Source organism: Daucus carota, chromosome 8 (assembly GCF_001625215.2).
Source record: "Daucus carota subsp. sativus chromosome 8, DH1 v3.0, whole genome shotgun sequence".
NCBI lineage: Eukaryota > Viridiplantae > Streptophyta > Magnoliopsida > Apiales > Apiaceae > Daucus > Daucus carota.
In genome coordinates this window covers 15,711,797-15,733,953 of record NC_030388.2, presented here as the reverse complement: position 1 = coordinate 15,733,953, position 22,157 = coordinate 15,711,797, and the positions used below count along the sequence as shown (strand labels likewise).

At 33.9% G+C, this 22,157-nt stretch overlaps 1 protein-coding gene across 2 annotated transcripts; it reads left to right on the top strand.

The window, feature by feature from the left end:
• The first annotated feature begins 2,460 nt into the window (after positions 1–2,460).
• LOC108198931 (subtilisin-like protease SBT3.18) lies at positions 2,461–7,218 on the top strand. Of its 2 annotated transcripts, none has more exons than XM_064082493.1 (10): positions 2,461–2,547; positions 2,976–3,070; positions 3,192–3,289; positions 3,452–3,613; positions 3,732–4,402; positions 4,526–4,593; positions 4,800–5,042; positions 5,238–5,352; positions 5,536–5,743; positions 6,383–7,218. In XM_064082493.1, the coding sequence occupies exons 1-10, from the start codon at positions 2,470–2,472 to the stop codon at positions 6,991–6,993; spliced, it is 2,349 nt and encodes a 782-aa protein (XP_063938563.1). In that variant the 5' UTR covers positions 2,461–2,469; the 3' UTR covers positions 6,994–7,218. The 2 variants fall into 2 exon arrangements, with proteins under 2 accessions (XP_063938563.1, XP_063938562.1); XM_064082492.1 differs by having other exon boundaries at positions 3,443–3,613.
• The last annotated feature ends 14,939 nt before the right edge of the window (positions 7,219–22,157 follow it).

Below are 22,157 nucleotides of genomic sequence, written 5' to 3'. Positions count from 1 at the left end.
GGTGTTGTGGTTTATGTATTTTGGATATTGTTGATTGTTGGTAGCAGGTATGGCAGTATATAGAAACAGCAGGATTATTTTTTTTTGATAGAAAACCCAGAAAACCGACCGACTGAAGACAAAACCGACCGTCCTTACCATTCAATTCACAGACAAAACCGACCGACGTATACATAACCGACCACGGTTACCATTCAAAAAAGCCAGAAAACCGACCGATTGCTTACTACTCGGTCGGTTATCTTTGGTAGATCGGTCGGTTATATACGGTCGGTTTTAATCCCTGCAAGCGCTCTGGTCGTTAACCGACCATGTCCTGTCGGTCGGTTATGGGAAACCGACCGAACGCGGTCGGTTATAAGGTCATTGTTTTTAGTTTGACTTTTCTGGTCAAACGTTTATAACCGACCACCTGCGGTCGGTTTTAGTGAGCTGCCGCAACTTTGACTTTTCTGTCAAGATATTTTAACCGACCACAGACGGTCGGTTTTAGTTCCCCCAACAAATTTGACTTTTTTGGTCAACAGATTATAACCGACCACATCCGGTCGGTTATATTATTCTTATATCGATTGACCATATTTTGGTCAAACCTTTAAACCGACCGACTCCGGTCGGTTTTAGTTTACACGTGGCTGTGGCGTCCACGTGGCTCCAGATGGCATTGCTGCAGGGCCCAGGTAGCGACTTTCTTAAATAAGCAAAACCGACCGACATTTCGGTCGGTTTTCGTCTTTAAACCCGACCAATAGCTGATAACCGACCAGGTTACAACCGACCAGCTTCTCCGGTCGGTTTTAGTGTTAAAACCGACCGTTTACCGTTGTAACCGACCGTTTTTGGCGGTCGGTTTTGTCCTGTTTTTTTGTAGTGTTAGGAGTATTTATCCTTGAATTAATGGATAAAGGATGGCTAGAACACTCCACCTGCATATCTGCTTCATCCTCCTAGAAACAAGAAAGAAGAGTCCTAGCATGACTCTGCCAGGCTTCTGCCCAGGCGGGTGCAGCTCTGCCAGCTGCATCCCCTAACTGCAGCCCTACAACTAAAACTTGGGGTGCACTGAAGGACAACCCCTAGCAGGGGTTATCTTTGGAAATGAAGCCTCATCCTGATGACAGCATTCCTTATGTCTCTAGTGCAAGCCTATAAGCCTCCTTATACGATGTCAAGGGTTCACCCAGCCATGATGAAGGCCAAATAATATAATGGGCTATAAAATAAGCGCAGATGATTTTATGGCACAACAATACACTATTTATAGGGATCAAGACCAATGTAGTTCTTGAGATAAGTATTGTCAAGAGATAAACCATTATCCCAAGTGACTAGAGATAAACTAGCTCCGGATTTAGATAAATCAGCCTTCCTTCATGATTATCCAAGGAATCCCATTACAAGTAAACCACTTGAAACCTTCGAATTAATGTCTATCCAACTATATATATATATATATATATATATATATATATATATATATATATATATATATATATATATATATATATATATATACACACGCAAGAATTATCCTCAAATTAGGACTATTTATCCCTTAATTTCATGATAAAGGATAGCTAAATATAATCCAAGTCCATTTCCGACTCGTCCTTTTAAACAAGGAAAAATGTCCCAGATGGGTGCATCCCCTTAGCTACAGCCCTGCAACTACACCCCGGGGTGGTGCACCCAGCGGTAAACCCCGATAAGGGTAGCCCCCGGAAGACCTCCAAATGAAGCGTCATGCTGATGGAAGCCCTCCTTGTCTCTAATGCAAGCCCACAAGCCTTGACCTTAGGGGTTCACCCCGCGAGGGTGAAGCCCAATATCCTTTACGAAAGAGCCAAAGCATGCCGAAATAAAATAATGGACTATAAAATAAGCGTGGGGGATTTTATGTCAATATTGATTTACTTAAACCTGTGTGGGTCAGTAATATACTTAAAATATTATAATCTAGTTTTACAATAACCTACGAAGTCCGTGATCCCAAGAACAAAATGAAGTAGAACTGGTGACGGATATCTAATAAGCTCTGTGGATATTAATTATACAACTATACTGTGGAGCTGAAGCAAGCTGGTAGTGGCTCCAGTAGATCTCTTCATGTTATAGACTGATATCATAGTACATAATTAGAATAAGGAAAAGTAAGGTGCAGAGTGCAGGTGAAAGAAGCGAGGGAAAAAACAATGGGAGACATGTGTCCTTAAATTTAGGGCAATCGCATTAAAAGAAGCCTGGAAGCAAATGAAGAATATTGTTATATATTCATCTAATAAGAGATTGTCAGAAGTGTTGCAAGTTGCACCGATGAGTGATCCTTTAAGCATACGAATCATCTACTGGACTAGCAACCTTAGGTGCTTGATTAAAACTACAAGGAGCTGTGCTTTTTCTCTAATCAGTCAGCTATATAAAGGCTCAACTCAGCTGTGCTTTTTTCTCATGGGACTAAGAAGCACTAGAATGGCCACTGCTTTTCAGTATTTTGGAAGACTCTCGTTTCTGCTTTCACTGTCTCTGGTTCACTCGGCATCCACTTCTGTAAATATGCTTTCTATTTTTGCAATTTATGAAAACTATTACTTTTTTCAAAGTTTTTTTTTTTGCGATTTTACTATCTTTTGAAAATATTTGGAAAAATACAAAATTTGTAGAAAATATTCGCAAAAATATGATATGCAATTAGATGCAACCAGATGCACTTCAGTTACTTGGCCCGCAGGGGGTTGCAAGTATGGTTGCAGTATTTTTGCAAACATTTTCAAAATTTTGATATTTTTGCAAATTATTTGAAAAAGATATAGTATTTTTACAAAAAATATTTTGGACTTGTGTATTTATGAGAAAAGGCGTTCTATTTTTCCTGCTGTCTTTCGATTTCAATTTATTTCTAGACAGAAGTTAGTATTTTTCCATTAGCTTCACCTAAAAAGTATGTATATATGTATCCTGTGAATCTATGAATGCAGGTCTATATAGTTTATCTAGGACAAATCAACCATGTCAATGATCCTCTCCTCACTTCCCACTACCATTCCCAACTCCTTACCATTGTATTCGACAGGTTATGCATTTTCGCGTTTTTTATGTATATGTTTATCGTAACCAAAAAATTGGTTTTTGAATCTACCAGGTATGTTGTACCTTACACTATTTTGGTTTTACTTGATCTTTCAATGTCTTAGTGAGGCAGATGCAAAGCAATCTATGCTGTATAGCTACAAGCACAGCTTCTCAGGGTTTTCGGCCAAGCTTAATTCAACTCAGGCTACCAGATTGTCGGGTAAATATTTTGGTTCACACTAATCATCAGTTAACCTTTACATTCATGCATACATAACATATTGAGCTTAGTCTCAACATATGAAATTCTTTTACATTAAGGACTTCCTTTTGTTTAGCTTAATGAAAAATAGTAATAACCATATATTTGTAGGGATTAAAGGAGTGGTATCAGTGTTTAAAAGCAAGACACTTGAGTTGCATACAACTAGAAGCTGGGATTTCATGGGCCTTCCGTTGGACTACATGACTCCTAAATTATTGACAACTCCACAACAATCCGTCTACGGTTCCCACGATGTTATTGTTGGTGTCTTTGATACTGGTATACCGATCAAAATATTTAATCCAATGATGTTTGATTTGTCAATCCCCAAGACATAATTGATTTGTCATTAGTTTATTGAACTAATGTACTAAAATATTGTTTGATTATGTACAAGGTATCTGGCCTGAGTCTGCCAGTTTCAAAGAAGAGGAATGCATGAAACCGATACCAAGAAGATGGAAAGGAAAATGCTGCGCAGGTCAGAAATTTGATCCTTCTGTTCACTGCAGCAAGAAGGTGATTGGAGCTCGGTACTATCTAAAAGGCTTCGAGGAGGAGTATGGAAAACTCAATACATCCACCGAATACAGATCAGTTAGAGATTACTTAGGCCATGGAACTCACACAGCTTCAATTGCTGTCGGCTCCATTGTACAAAATGCAAGTTTTCTTGGTTTTGCACAAGGCATTGCTAGAGGAGGAAATCCTAAGGCCAGACTAGCTGTGTACAAAATATGTTGGAACTATGAGCCTGATGGTGGCAAGTGCACCGAGGCGGATATACTGGCTGCTTTTGATGATGCATTGTGCGATGGTGTTGATGTCATATCTGCCTCACTGGGACTTTCACCTCCACTGTATCCGCTTTTTGAGTCGAGTGCAGACATTGGCTCGTTTCATGCCACGCAGAAAGGCGTGAGTGTTGTTTTCTCGGCCGGAAATGATGGTCCGACTCCTGCTTTGGTGCAAAATGTGTCTCCTTGGAGCATCTGTGTGGCTGCTGCTTCGATTGACCGCAATTTCCCGACACAGATTGTGCTGGACAACGACAATCTTGTTCTTATGGTAGTTGTCGTACTATTGATTTTAACTTTAAATTATATATAACTCTACCTTGGTATTAACAGATTTATGGGGTAATAAGGTTTTCAAGCTCCGGCTGAGTGATAACATATTTTAATTTCACAGGGAGAAAGTTTGATCACAAAACCAATAAATGGAAGACTTGCCGCAGCAAGAAAGTACTTTGAATTTGGGTACCATCTTCCAATCTCCCTTGATCTTATAAAATTTTGCTACAAATGTGCAAAACTCAAGTAAATGTTCAGCATATGCTACCAGCTTTGTGTGTGTGTATGTGACATAGTTAGAGCATCTGCGGTGGTCCTCTTAAATTATTCCTCAAACAATAATATAAAGGCTTAATGCTCTCTAGAAATATTTACAAAACATAAACGTGTAGGGAGTGCAAACTGGAGAACTGGAACAGAAAATCAGCCGCAGGGAGAATTATCTTATGCTTTTCAACCGAAGGATCGGATGTGAGTTTGGAAGCTGAAGTGGCAACATGGAGAGCTAATGCATCTGGCTTAATATTAGTTGAGCCTCCTACCTTACAGACTGTTGATGTTTCTATCCTGCCTACCGTTTATCTCGATATCATTCAGGGGACTAAAATCATTCACTATCTTGCTCAATCTCAAAGGTAACTCGTCGACTACTAGAAATTTTATAGACCAGGTTAGATCAGGGCTCTTAAAAATATGTTGGTTTCATTTTAAGCTGGATAAAATTGCAGATATATCCAACAGTAAGTAAAATCATATTATATGTTAGTGTATGTAACTAAAGTTATTTCTTATGTTCAAACCATATAATGATCAACTGCTTTGAAATGAAGGACACCGGTGATCCGGATATCACCAAGCACAACGGTTATTAAGAAGTCTCCAGCCCCAATTACTGCATACTTTTCTTCTAGAGGTCCAAGCTCAATAACACCTGATGTACTTAAGGTATTATTGTTACTTCAATATTTTTACCTCTATGTGGATAATGAGTAAAAATGCATGACAATAAATTTAAAACACTGAAAAACTCGGCAACTGTTAAAAACAATTCTGTTGATGTGTGATGAATCATGGATCATATCATGAAATAATTTGATTTATGCAATTGTTATGAATAAACAATCGCAGCCAGATATAACAGCTCCAGGAGTAACAATATTAGCAGCATGGCCTACAGAAACTCCTCCAACTTTGTTTGATAAACGTACTGTGAAATGGAATTTCCAAGCCGGAACTTCCATGTCTTGTCCTCATGTTTCCGGTGTCATATCTCTTATCAAGTCATTGCATCCAGACTGGTCCCCTGCCGCACTAAAATCTGCTATCCTGACTACAGGTAAGTGACGACGACATTAAGTATCATAATTTGCAATATGTAAACAATACTGAGCTTTAACAGTTAACAGCAGTAATTGTCAATAATCTTGATTACAAAACCTGAATACAATCAGCTTGTGTTCAATACACCCTGTCCCAATACGTTCTTTACGTTACTTTTTGGTACGTATTTTGAGGCACCTATAAAGTATAGTTACATAATATATATATTTTTAATTTTTTTCATCAATAAAAGTTTGACGTTTAAACCTTTATTAAAAAAAAACATTAATAAACGTTATGAAACTATACTTTATAGGAGTCTCAAAATGCATGCAAATAGTGAACGTAAATAATCTTCTGGCACGGAATAGTTAGTTATTATTGTGACGTAGGACTTCCGCCAAATCAGAACTCTCATACGTACCATGTCGAGAACCACTTCATCTAAAATATTAAGGTGTTAGAGGAAAGCCCCAAATGAATCTTATCCCATATTTTAACATGCATGACTAAACATTTTTTGTTAGATATTTAAATTTGGAATCTAATAAATATTGGCATGGGAGATAGCAAATAATCTATAAATACATATTTTCATATTGTTTTTCAATCAAATATATACGCACCCTCCTGATGATTCATTCCATGCCATCAGCCTACACAAAAGACACAACCCACGACACCATTCTAGGCGGCGGACATATGAAAGTATCTGATCCATTTGACATTGGTGCTGGTCACATAAACCCCATGAAAGCCATGGATCCTGGTTTGGTCTATGACATGACCACCATCGACTACATAATGTACCTTTGCAGCATTGCCTACACCGAAGGCCATATCCGAAGAATTGTTAGTTTGTCTAAAATTTCCAGCGCAACCTGTCCAAAAGGTAGCAAAAAGGCCTATAACATCAACTTCCCCTCGATTATGGTATCGAATCTTCAATCCCAAATAACCATAAAAAGAACTGTACGTAACGTTTCTATCAAGAAAACTGCTATATATTTTGCTAGTGTTGTAAAGCCGCATGGGGTAGAAGTTTCGGTATGGCCTAGTGTGTTGATCTTCTCCTACTTTAAGGATGAACTGTCATACTATGTTACTCTCACACCGACGAAGAAATCTCAAGAAAGGTTTAATTTTGGTGAGATTATACTATTTGATGGTTTTCACTTTGTGAGAAGTCCTCTGATTGTGCGTGTCAACACAACTTGTACTAGTAGTACTATCAGTGCAGATACGGGAAATGATGTTGCCAATTGATCAGCAATTCGCCTTAAAATTCCAATAATATGTTTGAAAATCCGGCCACCAAATGTGATCATGCTGTGTAGTTGGATTCTATTCAGTTTCTTATATACTGCAAATCTGCGATAGCTCCTTTTGTATCTACGAGGAGTTTCTGATGTACTCATATTAATGTAGGTGTTGGCCCTCATTATTACTATATTCATCATTAATTCCCTAAATATCAAGATTCGAGAAAATGGCCTCAAATATCATTTATTAGCGCTACATCCTGTATCATTTTGGATATTCATAGAAAACGGTACATCGTCCACCGTTCTGTTAGAGTTAAAAGTAGCGTTTTGGATATTCCTAGAAAATGGTACATCGTCCACCGTTCTGTTAGAGTTAAAAGAACCGAACATTAGTATGTAGCCTTTTTTAGGTTAATTCTAACCAGAACGCTACATGGAAAAAGGTCCAAAATCACTATTTTAAGTTAAATGGACCTCAATGTCATTTTCTGAAAAAATGGCCCCAAACTGTCATTTGGACTTAAAGTTGTGTTTTGGTTTTTCTGAATAAAACACGACTTAAAGTTGCGTTTTCCTTTAAAACACGACTTAAAGTGGCATTTTCAACAGAAAACACGAATTGAAGTTGCGTTTTCAACAGAAAACACGACTTGAAGTTGCGTTTTTGTTAACACAACACGAAGTTACGTTTTGAAATGACAGTTGGGGGCATTTTTTGATAAAATGATAATAGAGGTCTTTTGCTGCTAAATAGTGACACTTGGGGCCAACACCCACGCTACATTGTGTAGCGTTTTTGCTGGGGTTAAAACACCAAAACGCTACACGATCTAGCGTTTTCATTCTAAATTGAAAATACTAGATTATCAGACGTTACTAATTGGAATTGAGGGGCATTTTTTCCAACTCCCTTATTGTGGGCATTACTTCTAGAATTTGTGATATCTAGAGCCATTTTTCTATTAAAGTTCTTAAGTCCCTTTAAATATCTATATGATCATTTTTTTAACTTAAAAAAATATTTTTTTGAGTATAAAAGTTACTTTTAAGTAAGAAATAATTTTTAATTTATCTGTTTTGATATTTTTTTTAAAATTTACAACTTTATTATGTATAAAAATTATTAATATAATATTAAAATATGACGAATTATTTTTTACAGTTACGATATACAATTGTTTAAGTCAAATTTCAAAAATAAAAATAAGTCACGAGTCTAAACTTAGGACTTATTGCTTCTTTATATGAATGGTACGAGTAATTTGATTATGACTTGTAAGTGAAAATCTAGGTTTTTTAACCTGGTCGAACACCCGCACACTATACTAATAATGATTGTCAAATCATAATATAAATAGAACAAGCAATTTAATTGTCATATAAAATTGAATCGTCAATACTTTTTTTGACGAAAAATGAGAGATTTTATTTAACAACTTATAACTACGACAAAATAAATTCTCTCAACTCGGGAGGAAGATTATTCCTATTCAACCTACAATCTGTGAATTTATATTAAGCCCTCGCAAATTGATGGGCTACCATAATTACAAAGAAACTTTGTTTAGACAGCCAATCTTTCTACGACAAGTCTTGATAATCTGACCAAACCTCGAACACATTAGAACCTTGCTACAGATCGCCTACACAAGTAGTCTGATTCCAGCTTCACCCGTGGCCAATTTTTCTGATTTATCTATGAAATATTTCCTTTTTCAGCCATTGCCTCTGCAACTTCTACTGTTGATCCCCGAGTAACATTTTGTTATGGCTCGACCAACTGACCTGTCGAATCTCCGATAATTAAACCAAAACCATACTCCGCTGGGTCTGTAAATGATAATTTATTTACTATTACCTTTGTTGTGTTCTCTTGAGGTCTAACCCAATTTGAGGCTCTATCCCCTTTCTTCAATGATTGGAACAGAGCATTAGGAGATAGCATTTTGATTATGGCTGCAACTACTGAACATGCGGTCCAGCTAGCTGTAGAAGTCTCAATCCTTATCAGCATGATGATTGGGCCAAACAAAATTCCAACACTGAGCTGCTAGAGAAAAGGATACAAGACTCTGAAAGATCGACTCATCTCCAAGCAAAGAAACTGGGCACCTTTTATCCACCTGAACATGCTTATTAGCTAACTGCATTTTTGTTGGTAGACATTCAGAAAGAGCATGCCAGAGCAGATTGAATCATATTGTACACACTCTTCACCGAAAGATCCCTGTGTTTTCATTCATCCAATAAATAGGGTCCTCATCAACCTGATCTTCTAGAGTTATTTTAGAGTATTTTAGAGTACAATAAATAGGGTCCTCATACCTGTGTTTTTAATGTCTCTAGTTACTTCGAGTGGTAGGAAAAGCGCACTCATAGCGTAAGATGACAGAGTTTGAGCCACCGGCTTGTTCAAAATTTCCTGGTTTCCTGGCCCGCCTTCGAAACAGTTTTTGGTTGCCCAACTTCTAAACTTGTTGATCACTTCCTCCTTCAAGAAACCCAGAATTGCTGACTTTTTCGACACAAAATATTAGGCAACCTGAGATATTTTCTTTGCTTGTCATTTTCCTTCATTAACAAGACCTAACATACCCTTGATCGGTTATACTAAATCACATTAGAACTGAAGCAGAGAGGATTTGTCGTTACTCACTTTCTATCCTAAAGCTTTTTCAAATACTTCTAACATCTCCATTAGTTTCTAGGCTTCCTCCTCGTTCGCCTTACAAAACAGATAAATATCATTTGCAAATAACATATATGATATGATCGGGACTTGACGACATACTTTCATATCATGAACCAATTCTTACTCATGTAATAATTCATCAAAGATGACAACCGTTTCGCATAAAGAATGAATAGATAAGGTGATAAAGGGTCGCCTTGTCGGAATCCCTTACTAGGGGGAATAGGTGGCCCCATGGCATTTGGTCCATGCACAATCTTGAATCTTGTATGAAATAGTAGTGATGCACTGTAACATCAGATGAATCCACCTTTTCTTGAAGCCCATTTTAGTCAAAATTGCTCTTACGAAATTTCATTCGATTCTGTCATACACCTTACTCCTGTCAAGTTTAACACCATGTATCCTTCTTTTCATGAATTCTCCCTTTTCATATAGTGCATAACCTCGTATGAAACCATAATATCGTCCGATATGAGTCTCCTGGGGATAAATGCACTTTGGTTATCCGACACTACCAATTCCAACAATCCCTTCTATCTATTAGCCACAACTTCTTTAATAATTTTGACCAGTACATTGCACAATGAGATCGGTATAAGATAACTTACTTGAGATGGATTTTTCTTTTTTGGGATGAGGACAATGTTTTTTTGTTAAGCCCATTAAATAATTCTCCATCTCGAAAGAATTTCCATATCAATTTCACATTATCATTCCCAACAATAGACCAATGTCTCTGAAAGGAATTCGGTGTCATCCCATCCGGTCCCGTCTGCAAGCCCCTCATTCCAGTCCATGCACCTAATCACCATAAGAATTCTGTAACTTATGTATGTAGTTTTACCTTCTTCTTGCACTTGCCGGGCTATGAAAGTATGGACTATTTTTGTCTCTAGCTTGCAACCATAATTGTTTCGACCGTTATCGCAAGAAAAAACCTCTCTTTGATCTAGAATTGATGTAGAATTAAAAACACATAGGTTCCGGGAGCCATGCATTTTCATAGCAAAAGCTCTTATTTCTGCCTTGGTTTTTCATTGCTTTCCTTGGGGACTACAAAGATATTGGTATGTGATCTGAGGGCGTGCGTTCCAAATTATGAAGTCTCGCTAAGGGGAAAATCTGAAGCCATTCATTAGTGATATATATCGATAAGTTATAAATTAAACTCTAAACATGTATTCTAAATTAAACTCTAAATTTTTTAAGTAAATCATAATCTTATTAATTAAATATCGTAATAGCATATTAGTTGAAAAATTAGATATTTGTGTTAACTATACTTTTTTCTTAATTTCTTTATTAAAACGATTATCAAGCTGGAGCTATATTATTTCATTGCACAAATATTTTTTTACATATACATACATATATATATATATGTGTGTGTGTGTGTGTGTTAAATATATATACAATAAATTTAATAAATATCAAATTAATATGTTTTAACTTTATAAAACACATTCAATTGATATAATATATTATAATAATAATATACAAATTAATAATAAATATGTTGTTATTAACAATAACACCATTTTTATTATTAATTTGTATATTATTATGATAATAACTTATTGTAAATACATAAGACAACTTATAAGTCATTGTTAAATTTTAATAATTATATGACAAATTACAACTTATAAGTCTTGAATGTTTTGACCTTTCAAAATCGAGAAGGTATATATCATTTGTCAGATAGCTACATTGTGTGGACACAAAATGGATTCAAATTAAAATAATGTGATTAAAAATGAACACTAGTAGTATATTGTTAATCATAAGTTTTGAAATAAAAAGTGGATGCCAGCTAGAAGACAAGGTAGATACTATTTGTAAGACATTTATCTTGTGTGGACCCAAAATGAATTCAAATTAATTAAATGTGCGTAAAAATGAGTAATAATATAATATATTTTTAATTATAAGTTTTGAAGTGAGAGGTGGATGCCAGATGGAACGTTGATGAATCTAGAAGGTGTCCAATTAATAAATTATTAATACTAATTGATATTTTGAATTTTTTAATATAAAAATATACCCGTAACTTGTAGGTGTGGACTGTATTAAGACCATAGAAAGATGTAAACTCCATAGATATTAAAAATTATCCTAGATGAGTATCACCAAAAAATGAGTTATGCTCAAAGAAAGTTTGATGAAAACATGTCTTCTCTGCCCAGTCAAAATTCTTCTAGTTATATTGATACTGATATGTATCAATCTCTTTATCCTTCAAATAGTTTTGGTCACAATTCAGTACACCATCAAGGTCAAAATTCTTCTAGTTATATTGATATTGATGTGTATCAATCTCTTTATCCTTCGAATAGTATTGGTCACAATTCAGTACACCATCATCAAAATTCTTTTGATTATATTGATACTGATGTGTATCAATCTCTTTATCCTTCAAATAGTTTTGGTCACAATTCAGTACACCATCAAGGTCAAAATTCTTCTGATTATATCGATACTGATGTGTATCAATTTCTTTATCTTTCAAATAGTTTTGGTCCCAATTCAGTACAACATCAAGGTCAAAATTCTTCTAGTTGTATTGATACTGATGTGTATCAATCTCTTTATCCTTCAAATAGTTTTGGTCACAATTCAGTTCACCATCAAGCCATCTCCATTCCTGAGTCAACTTTACATCATCCCCCACAAAACAGTAGTACGAATTTTTCTTACCAGATATATCATCCAAACTTTGATCAAAACACATCTTATCTTTCCTCCTATGGGAATACATCATTTTACTCATACACTAATAATGATGTGAATCAGGTCTGGTCTGCGGGAGAGTCATCCTTAAACCAACCCCTGATTACTCCAGGGTCACAGGTGCACCATGGATCCAACTACCAGGAGTCTGGGCCCCAGTTTTTACCAGGATCAGTGTCCTACCATCAAACTGGATACAGTCCAATGAATTTTGAGGCTTCAATTGGGCACCAACAAATAATGACTTCAGATTCATTTGGGCAATATCATGCTGTGAATGAACCCCAGCCACCTCTCACAGTTGGAGTATCTGTTGGAGAACCTGAAGCCATTAATCAGCAATACCAACCCATGATTGTTCAAGCTTCTATGGAGAACCATCAAGTTGCCATAAATCAACCCATGATTGTTCAAGATCTAACCAGCAACACATGCATCTACATAGAGGTGGGGAGGGAGTTGGTCATGGTACTCAACATTTTGGCAATAAACCCCGCTTACACTGGACTCCCGAGCTGCATGCCGAATTTCTCAGTGCAATTAGCCAACTAGGAGGAGTCTCCAGTAAGTTCCAAGTCTTCTTTATTTCTAAAAATATTATGAGCACATCAACTTGAATTAAATTTGTCACATAATTTGAGAAAATTATCCAAATTACATATATATAATGAATTTTCATTATAATGTGCCCCCATTGAAAAGTTGAAGAAATTGAAAAAAACAATTAAACACTTCCATGGTAATTAAAATGTTGGGACCAATCACAATTTTTCTATTCTACTTAATTCCATTATCTTAGTTATTATTTGATCACTGAAATATATTACAATTTTATCAATAATACTACATATTTCCTATTATAAATGTTCTTTTATTTTTTATATTTTGGCTATTATCATAGATTTTTCTTACTTTTGTAGATGCCACCCCAAAAGCTATCCTTAAGAAAATGAATGTGAGGGGGTTGACAACTGAGCACATTAAGAGTCATCTACAGGTTGGTTTCAATATTTTGATTAAATTGAATTGTTATTGTACTCATTTTGATTTGGTAATATTGTTTTATTTTGATGGCAGAGGGTGAGAATATTCATGTCCGCACAAACTGCTGGTGGGAAAACGTTTCTTGGTCATTATAGTTATAATTAAACTACTTAATTAGAAATATATTTAATTATTTGAGAATTGATTAAAGTGTGTTTGATTGGCGGTAACTAACACCTTTATCAATTCAATCTTATGGCAGGTGGCAGTGTTCCTCCTCAACTCTGAGCGGGATAAGGAAACCAAAGCCTCCTTGAATGAGTAAGTACAAACTATATAAGTGATATCTCCATACTTTGTTTAATATCAATGACTTTAATATATGTTGATATAAGTTTATTACACCCGCATAAATGAAAATAAAGTGTGTTGTAAATAGCCATGCCATTTGGGAGTTCATGACATGTTTTCTGGTAGAGTTTACTATAAGCCATTCATAGACATGTATGTTTCATACTTTATGAAAATTATGTTACTTATCAATAAGTTCAGATCTACTTATAGGAAGTTGTTTTGATCAAGTTCAACATTTTAGAAAAATATATTTTGAGTTATTAATTTATATTTTGAGTTGAGAATATAAATATGGTTCTTTCACATTCTTAGTTATCAATAAGCTAGTTTGAGTTCTCGATATAGTACTGTTTCATTCTCTTGTCGACAACTTTCATTGAGTTCAAGATAAGTCATAATAGTTCATGATTTGACTTCACTATAAATTTCAAATGGTTATAATTCAGAATTGTCAACATGTTTTACAAATTAGTGATTTTCCTCTGTTTAAATATAGATATTCTTTATCTTTTTAGCTTCTTAATTGTTCCATTAGAGCATTTTAAACTTGATTAACCTATGAAATAGCTTTCTCAGTATTATTGTTGCTTATTACGATTTTTAGTGTTATGAATTATGATATTTACCCTAAATATGTCATTTTGTTGTGTTTCAAAAAAGTGAAAAAAGTAATGAATTTTTTATTAAAATGTGATGCATTTAAAGTTATCGATTATTTTCGAAATCTGTTATCTAAAGTGGAATATGTTATGAGAGTTTGAGACATTGATCGAACTTTTAAGAATTAGGCATTCAAGTGCCTTGGATACATGAATAGATTAGTTTGCCACATGTTTCAAGTGTGTGCATGGTCCTATTTACTAGAAGATCATTCACTCACCACATGCATCTTAATGATTTAAAATCTTTTTCATTTAAATTGAAATTGAAAGTCGATAGTGGCATACATTATCTTTGACAATTAGTTAATCCTTGTTTCAGCTTGATTATGTTGTAGTTCTTTTATGTCATGTGTGATAAAATTATTTATACTTATCAATCATATTTTGCTAACTCTTGATGTTCTCTTTAGTTTAATCATTTCAGTGAATTTCGAAGATGGTGCAATTCTAGAGACGAACTCATGAAAGACTATGGCTACCAATTGAGTGAACATGTTATATATGATTTTAGATTCACCACTGAGTTGGTTGTAAAGACTGAATTGTAATAGACTTTAATTAATTTTTCAAAATATGTTAGACTTTTGGTTATTTGTGACATTTTTTTATCAAAGTTAAGCGGATAACATAAGTCTGGGTTTTAATAAAAATTAGTAGTTTTTGTTTTAATTTTAGAACTATGACCTTTATGCCGACCAATTTTCGCCCATCATTTTATTTTATTTACTCATGTTTATATTATATTAGTGTATGTGACACATCTTGACCCATGATGTGCGCGTTATCATATTATCAACATAAATTCATTTATTATTATATTTAAACATATATATACTCGCGTCAAAAACTCATTTTCTATTATATTCGGACCAATAAAATATTTCAAAACATAGTTTGTAATTTTATTCTAATTAAAATTCTTTAACTCCTAATTAAAAATATTTTAACATTTGCAAGGTCATATATTTAAGTAAAAGTAATAGGAGAACTAGTAATGTATAGAGAATACAGATGTTGTGTAGAGCTTACTACAGAAGATAATTATGGATTTCTCCTTTAATAGCAAGGTTTTTATAAAATCCTAACATACTAAAATAATTATAAAATTTCCAACACACTCATAACAATAAGTAGGTCACATTAAAAAATATCATTTATTAATTATATCATTAAAGTACTTGTCTACGGACCTAGCTAGCACAAAATGAAAAAATAAATTATTATAAAATATAAAATAAATCAAAAAATTGGATGAACAAATGAAGTTCACAAGAATAGTTGAACTTATACATTAGACATTAGTAATAATATTTATTGAGAAGGTATGACATTGGTAATGAACAATTGACCAATAAATTAAACTCATACTAATATCCCTTGAAAAGGATTAGATGTGTTATTAGGTACTCAATTAGTGCCCATTTTACAAAAAATAAAACTCTAAAATATCTTATCATTTGAATGAAAAAACTTTCCAGAAAACAAAGATATATACAAGCTTCCAATGATGCAGCACCTTACTACATAGTCTAACAAACATCACTGCACCATAAAATTAAAGTTTAGGACAACGAGCAAATGAACTTCTTTTTATGTTTTTTCTTTATGTTGTCCTAAAATATCTAGCTAAGGTAACATTGAGTTTGTTTAAATCAATAACAAAATATATGTTAGTAAAGATAAACATTTTATTCTCCTTCACGAATCACGAACATAAAATTTTGTTATCTTAAAGTAATTGTAACTTTCAAAAAATAGTGAACCCAACAATGAGTCCGAGTGTGGGGCCACAACTTGAGATTGGCAACACATTTTCCTTTTATATTACAATAGTGATTGCTATTTAAACATTGAATCAACCTACACTAATATCTTAACAAATTAAAAACACTCAAATATCTACTTTAAGACCATTTTCAAGATGGAGCAATTATTTTATTGCACGGATATTTTTTCACATATTATATATATATATAGTTATATATATATATATGTTAAATATATTAAATTTATATAAACTAACTTTAATAAAATATCAACTTAAAATATTCCAAGTTTATATAACACATTTAATTGATATAATATATTATCGTAAGTACGGAGATAGTTTTTTTTTTTTTTTGGTTCACTAAAAGAATGAAAATTTAAAATTTGTTGGATGACTGTATGTATGTCATATACTCACGCTATTTTGAAATATATGATTTTCAAAGTATATTCTAAATATACCTGATAAATATATATTTTGAAGATTGGATTAATAATATAATTCTAAATATATCCAAATAAAATAAATATCATATTGTGATGATTTTACTAGTAGAGGTATATTTGTAAAAAAAAATAGATTATATTAATATTAATAATAAATAAGGCATTGGTTGCTTGTACAACAAACTTCACAAGTAAATATTCAAAGAAAATAAACCTATGAAAACTACATACAAAGATATTAACTCTTTAATTTATAATAAAATTAAATGTCCATACAAGAAATTATTAATAGATAAATATTATTAAATTTTATAGTAATTTACACTTTGCACCCCATAAGTTTAAGCGCTTTTTCGATTTGGTCTCAAACAAAATTTCTTGTCAACGCACCCTAATGTTTAAAAAGCGCTTCGATATGCCCCCTTTGACCATATTCCATCAAGTTGACTGTATATTAACGGCTGTAGGGGTAAAACAGTAATTTTGTAGACTTCCTTCTACTGATTCTTTTCATACAAATTTACTATTTTACCCCTGCATAGCCGTTAATTTTAACAGTCAACTTGACGGAATCAAAGGGGTGCATATCGAAACGCTTTTTAAACAATAGGGTGCGTATTGACAAGAAATTTTGTTTGAGACCAAATCGAAAGCGCGCTTAAACTTATGGGGTGCAAAGTGTAGATTACTCCAAATTTTATAATCATATAATATTTTACAACCTATATCTCTTATATGTTTTGACGTTTGAAAATAGCAAAGTAGATACATTTATAAGTATCCTGTGTGGACCCAAACTGAATTCAAATTAATTGAATGTGAGTACAAATGAATAATAAAAACATATTTTTAATTACAAGTTTTGAAATAAAAGATAGATTGGAGATGGAAGATATCATATATATGTAGAGAGAGGGGGACACTGTTAGTGTAATGCAAACCAAATTAGGGTATAAATTAAAAAATCGTAATCAATTTTTAATCACTATTTTTATTTTTAACTACAAAAATCACCAGTTTGTACATCATAAATCACTATTTTATATATAACATATACTCCCACATTAATGTATATACAACATATATGATAATATATCAACTTCACCAATGATGGACCTCCTGCCACCTTTGCCACTTTTTATAACTTGTCACCATAGTACGCGATTACTAATAGCAACCGCACATTATCATCATAACTCACCACAACTCTTCACTACTTATCACGATCACACACCTCCTCTCATCACTTACTATCATTATGGGAGACACTTCCTCTCATCACTTACTATCATGATGGACCTCCCATATGTACAATTGATTATCAATAATCGACCACTAATAATTAATATAAGTAGATTTTCTCAATTATGACAAATAAAATTGCTCATTTTGTTGTATAAAATAGTGATTAATGTAGTATAAACTAGTGATTCCGGTAAATATATATAATGATTTTGAAACTGTTTTTTTAGTTTATATATAAAAATCGGTTTGTATTTGATCGCTAGCATACATATATATATATATATATATATATATATATATATGCATGTATGTAGGTATGTATGTGTGTGTGTGTATATTAACTATCAATTCCCAAGGTGTCTAGCTAATCAAAGGTGCATGCCAAATGAAAGATATCATATATATTCTGAAAATTCTACTACAAAAATATTATACCTTACTTCTTTTATAACCTCTAGGTGTAGAATATATTAAGAACTTGGAAAAATGTAAACACCATAGATAATAAATTTATCCTAGAAACAATATCTTTAAGACATGAGTTCTGCTCAAAGAAAGTTTGATCATAAAACATATCTTCTCTTCCCAATCAAAATTTTTATAGTTATATTGATAGTGATGAGGTGTATCAACTTATTTATCCTTCAAATACTTTTGGTTCAATATCTGTTCCCAATGTCATCCTTACATCATCCCTGACAGTAATACCAGTTTTTCTCACAACTTATACCATCCAAATAACTATGATCAAAATACATTTATATTTCCTCCTAGAAAAATACATCACTCCACTCTTACACTAATACTGATGTGTATCAAGTCGAGTCCTTTGGAAAGTCATCCTTGCACCATCCAGAGGCCAATGGACAATACAACCCTTGACTACAAGGTGGTCACAGGTGCACCATAAAGCCTGCATAGAGGTGGGGAGTGTGTTGATCATTGTACTAGAGGATGCGTTTTGAAGTTAACTCTTAAATTAGCAATAGAAGTTTGATCAGTAGTGTAAGCATGCATGTGTTTAGTGATAATTAGCATGAAGACATGGAGACCAAGGCTCCGTCAACAATTAAGTTTGAGAAAATGAAAAAGCTACTCTAAGACAAGAAACTTGTCAGTCGAGTTTAAGATTAAGGGGAAGAGAGTCTTGAAATTAATCTTAAACTCATTATTTATGTTTTTATTTACGTTTTATATAAACATGTGGGAAACCAGTGTTTGATTAAGTCATTAGTGAGCAAACTATTTTTAGGAGCATGAGAGAATAATTGTAGCAGTGGAGATTGTTGAAGAAGGTAGGTGTTTTTGTGTTTCCTAGTTTGTAGCCAGTAAGGGTGGATGTGTTATTTCTTTAAAACACGGTATCTCCATATCTTTTGAAGAAGAGAGAGGAAGCTCTTAACGTGCGTTCCTTTGTCATTGTTTTTATTAATTGTTACACACATACATCTTGTTTTCACAATCTAGAAAATAACTATATATAACCAAACCAAACCAAACATACCCCGTATATCCCGTAGGGTCTGGGGAGGGTAAGATGCACGCAATCATGCCCCTACCCTCCGAGTAAGGAGGTTGTTTCCATGAAGAGACCCCCCGCTTAGTGCACAATATAGAAAATAGTGTGTGAGTTTGAGAGAGTACCTTAGCCCGTGGTATTATTCACACAGAACTTACCTGTAGAAGACGCCATCATTGGGGGAGGTGACTAGTCCGAAAGAGAAGCGACCATTAGCGGCAAGAAAACGGTTACGAGAAGATGCGATCATTGGTGAGGGAAAACAGCCTCCTTCTTGATTGGATCCCACACAGTTCGGTTTTCCGTATTTTCGATGTCCTCCAGGCATTGATGCACCATTCAAATACTCGCAACCCATTAACCCACTTCCTCAGAACCTGAACCCTTATCTTCACCAAGAAATTCACCCCCTATTCGCCAAGTTATTCAGCACCATTGCCGCCACCAATGAGCTCACTGAATGTTTTTCCACCACCCCACACAAATATTCAAGATATTGCAACGTCTCTCAATTTCAATGTGCTTCCACGTACCTTGCCCTGTCGATGAAGACCCTCCTCTAAAAGCAACAACATGATATGTTGAAGAAGAATACAAAGAAATAGATTTAAATGTTGAAAAGGGAAGAAGATGAGAATATGCCGCTATCTCCATTGATATCAAAACCATCTCTTCACTCCCCTGTAAGACTGAGTAGGAAGAGGAAAAAACCAGTCACGAAGTCATCTTGTAACTGCTATTAATCTATGACGAAAATCATATCCCAAGTATTTTCTGGTTTCGTTCCTGCGCACCATCTCATTCGTATTTTCCTACAAAAATATTGCATTATAAAATCATTTTCTATCATATTAATATATGTTCCGCAACAGTATGACATAGTATTTTGTATTTAAAATCTTTATACAAATACACTGCAGTACAAGCCTATAAATTATATGGTTGAATCATATAATTTTAGAAAGTTTACATTAATCATGGAATTAAATATTGTTGAAGGTTCTAAGGTTCTAAAATTAAGAGGTTTATATGTGGAATAAAAAAAACACGCACACTAACACACACTTAATACGATGTCTTAATTATGGGTTTTCTACTTAGTCAGCTTAGATGACGCTTCCTTAGACATCCTCATGTCATAACTGTGTAGCAATTATTCTAATATAATAAAACTCTATATATATGAATAAAAATTATTATATCTAACTCCTATCATTTATAAATTCATAAAATTAGATATTACCCACACTTAATTTTATATGGAGACAAAAGGTTATTGCTTCCCTGCCCAGTGTTATTGAATCGAATTCTTGCTTAGAGTTGACGAAATTATTAAAGTGAGAAGAAGTAGAAATGTTAAATATTGAAGAACTTTATTATTTAGTAAATAATAAATAAAAGGTTTGTATACTATTAAATATAAACCAATAAGTTATTCACGGTAGTACAATAGAAACCACCAATATTAGTGGTATATGAAAAATTACTATATTTATGTGTACACCTATCAGGCTGTTATGTAATTTGATAGATAAGTTGAAGAGTTATTATTATTATAAACACATTCTATTCTCTTTATCTTCCCTGCACTATTCGCACGATATAATCAGACATCCAACATTTGGTATCAGAGCCTCAAGATCAGAAGGCCTATACTTCCGCAATATAATACTTAAAAATGGCATTTTCTCAACAGCAACTTATTCCCATATTCAATGGAGAAAACTATAAGTTCTGGAGTATTAAAATGAAAGTTGTCCTGCAAGCAACCCAACACTTATGCAATGTCGTGGAAAATGGCATACCTAAAGATGGGGAGACTGTGAGCACATCTACATCAACACAGGTTGACTGGCCACAAAGAGATGCTGAGGCATTTGCCAAAATCCATTTTGCAGTAACAGACACAATATTTCCCCGAATAATGAATGCAACTACAGCGAAACAAGCGTGGGATATCTTAAAAGCAGAATTCGAAGGAAACGAAAAAACAACAGCTATAAGGCTTCAATCTCTTAGACGTGAATTTGAAAATCTCAAAATGAAAGATGGAGAAACCGTTAAAGATTACTCTTCTCGAGTAATTAAACTGGTGAACGAATTAAAATCAAACAGTGAAAGTATAACCGACCAAAGAGTTGTTGAGAAAATGTTGGTTACCTTATCTGAAAAATTTGATACAGTTGTGACTGTAATTGAAGAATCAAAAGATCTCACACAGTTAAGCATATCAGAGTTGATTGCATCTTTGCAAATTCACGAAGACAGGATGTCACGAAGAAGTGAAACAGCAGGTGAATGAGCTTTTCAGTCAAGGCACAAAGCTTCATCCTTCAAGCAAAATAGAAAAGGAGGAGCACCTAGAAGGTCGATTCTTAACAACGTCAAAGAATCTGAGAGAAAAGCCAAAAATTTTCTCTGTTCAATTTGCAAGAAAACAAATCATGCTGAAAAGAATTATTGGTATAAGGGAAAAACTCAATGCACTTATTGTAAAAAATTCAACCATTCCGAGGAGGAATGTAGAGTCAAAAATCAGCAAGCAAGTATATCAGAGACAGCGGGAGATGAGAACAAATTATTTTATGCATGTCAAAATGCAACAGATCAGAAGGACGCTTGGCTTATTGATAGTGGTTGTACTAATCATATGACCAAACTCTCTCATGTTTTCACCGAGATAGACTCCTCTATTAAAGTTCCAGTTAGAATGGGCAATGGAGCAATGGTGAAATCTGAAGGTAAAGGTACCATCTCTATTC

Coding starts and splice junctions, on each gene's coding strand:
- LOC108198931 (XM_064082492.1), top strand. CDS start 2,470: ATGGCCACTGCTTTTCAGTATTTTGGAAGACTCTCGTTTCTGCTTTCA. Junction 3,614..3,731: donor TGTTGGTGTCTTTGATACTG/GTATACCGATCA, acceptor ATTATGTACAAG/GTATCTGGCCTGAGTCTGCC. Junction 5,353..5,535: donor TAACACCTGATGTACTTAAG/GTATTATTGTTA, acceptor AAACAATCGCAG/CCAGATATAACAGCTCCAGG.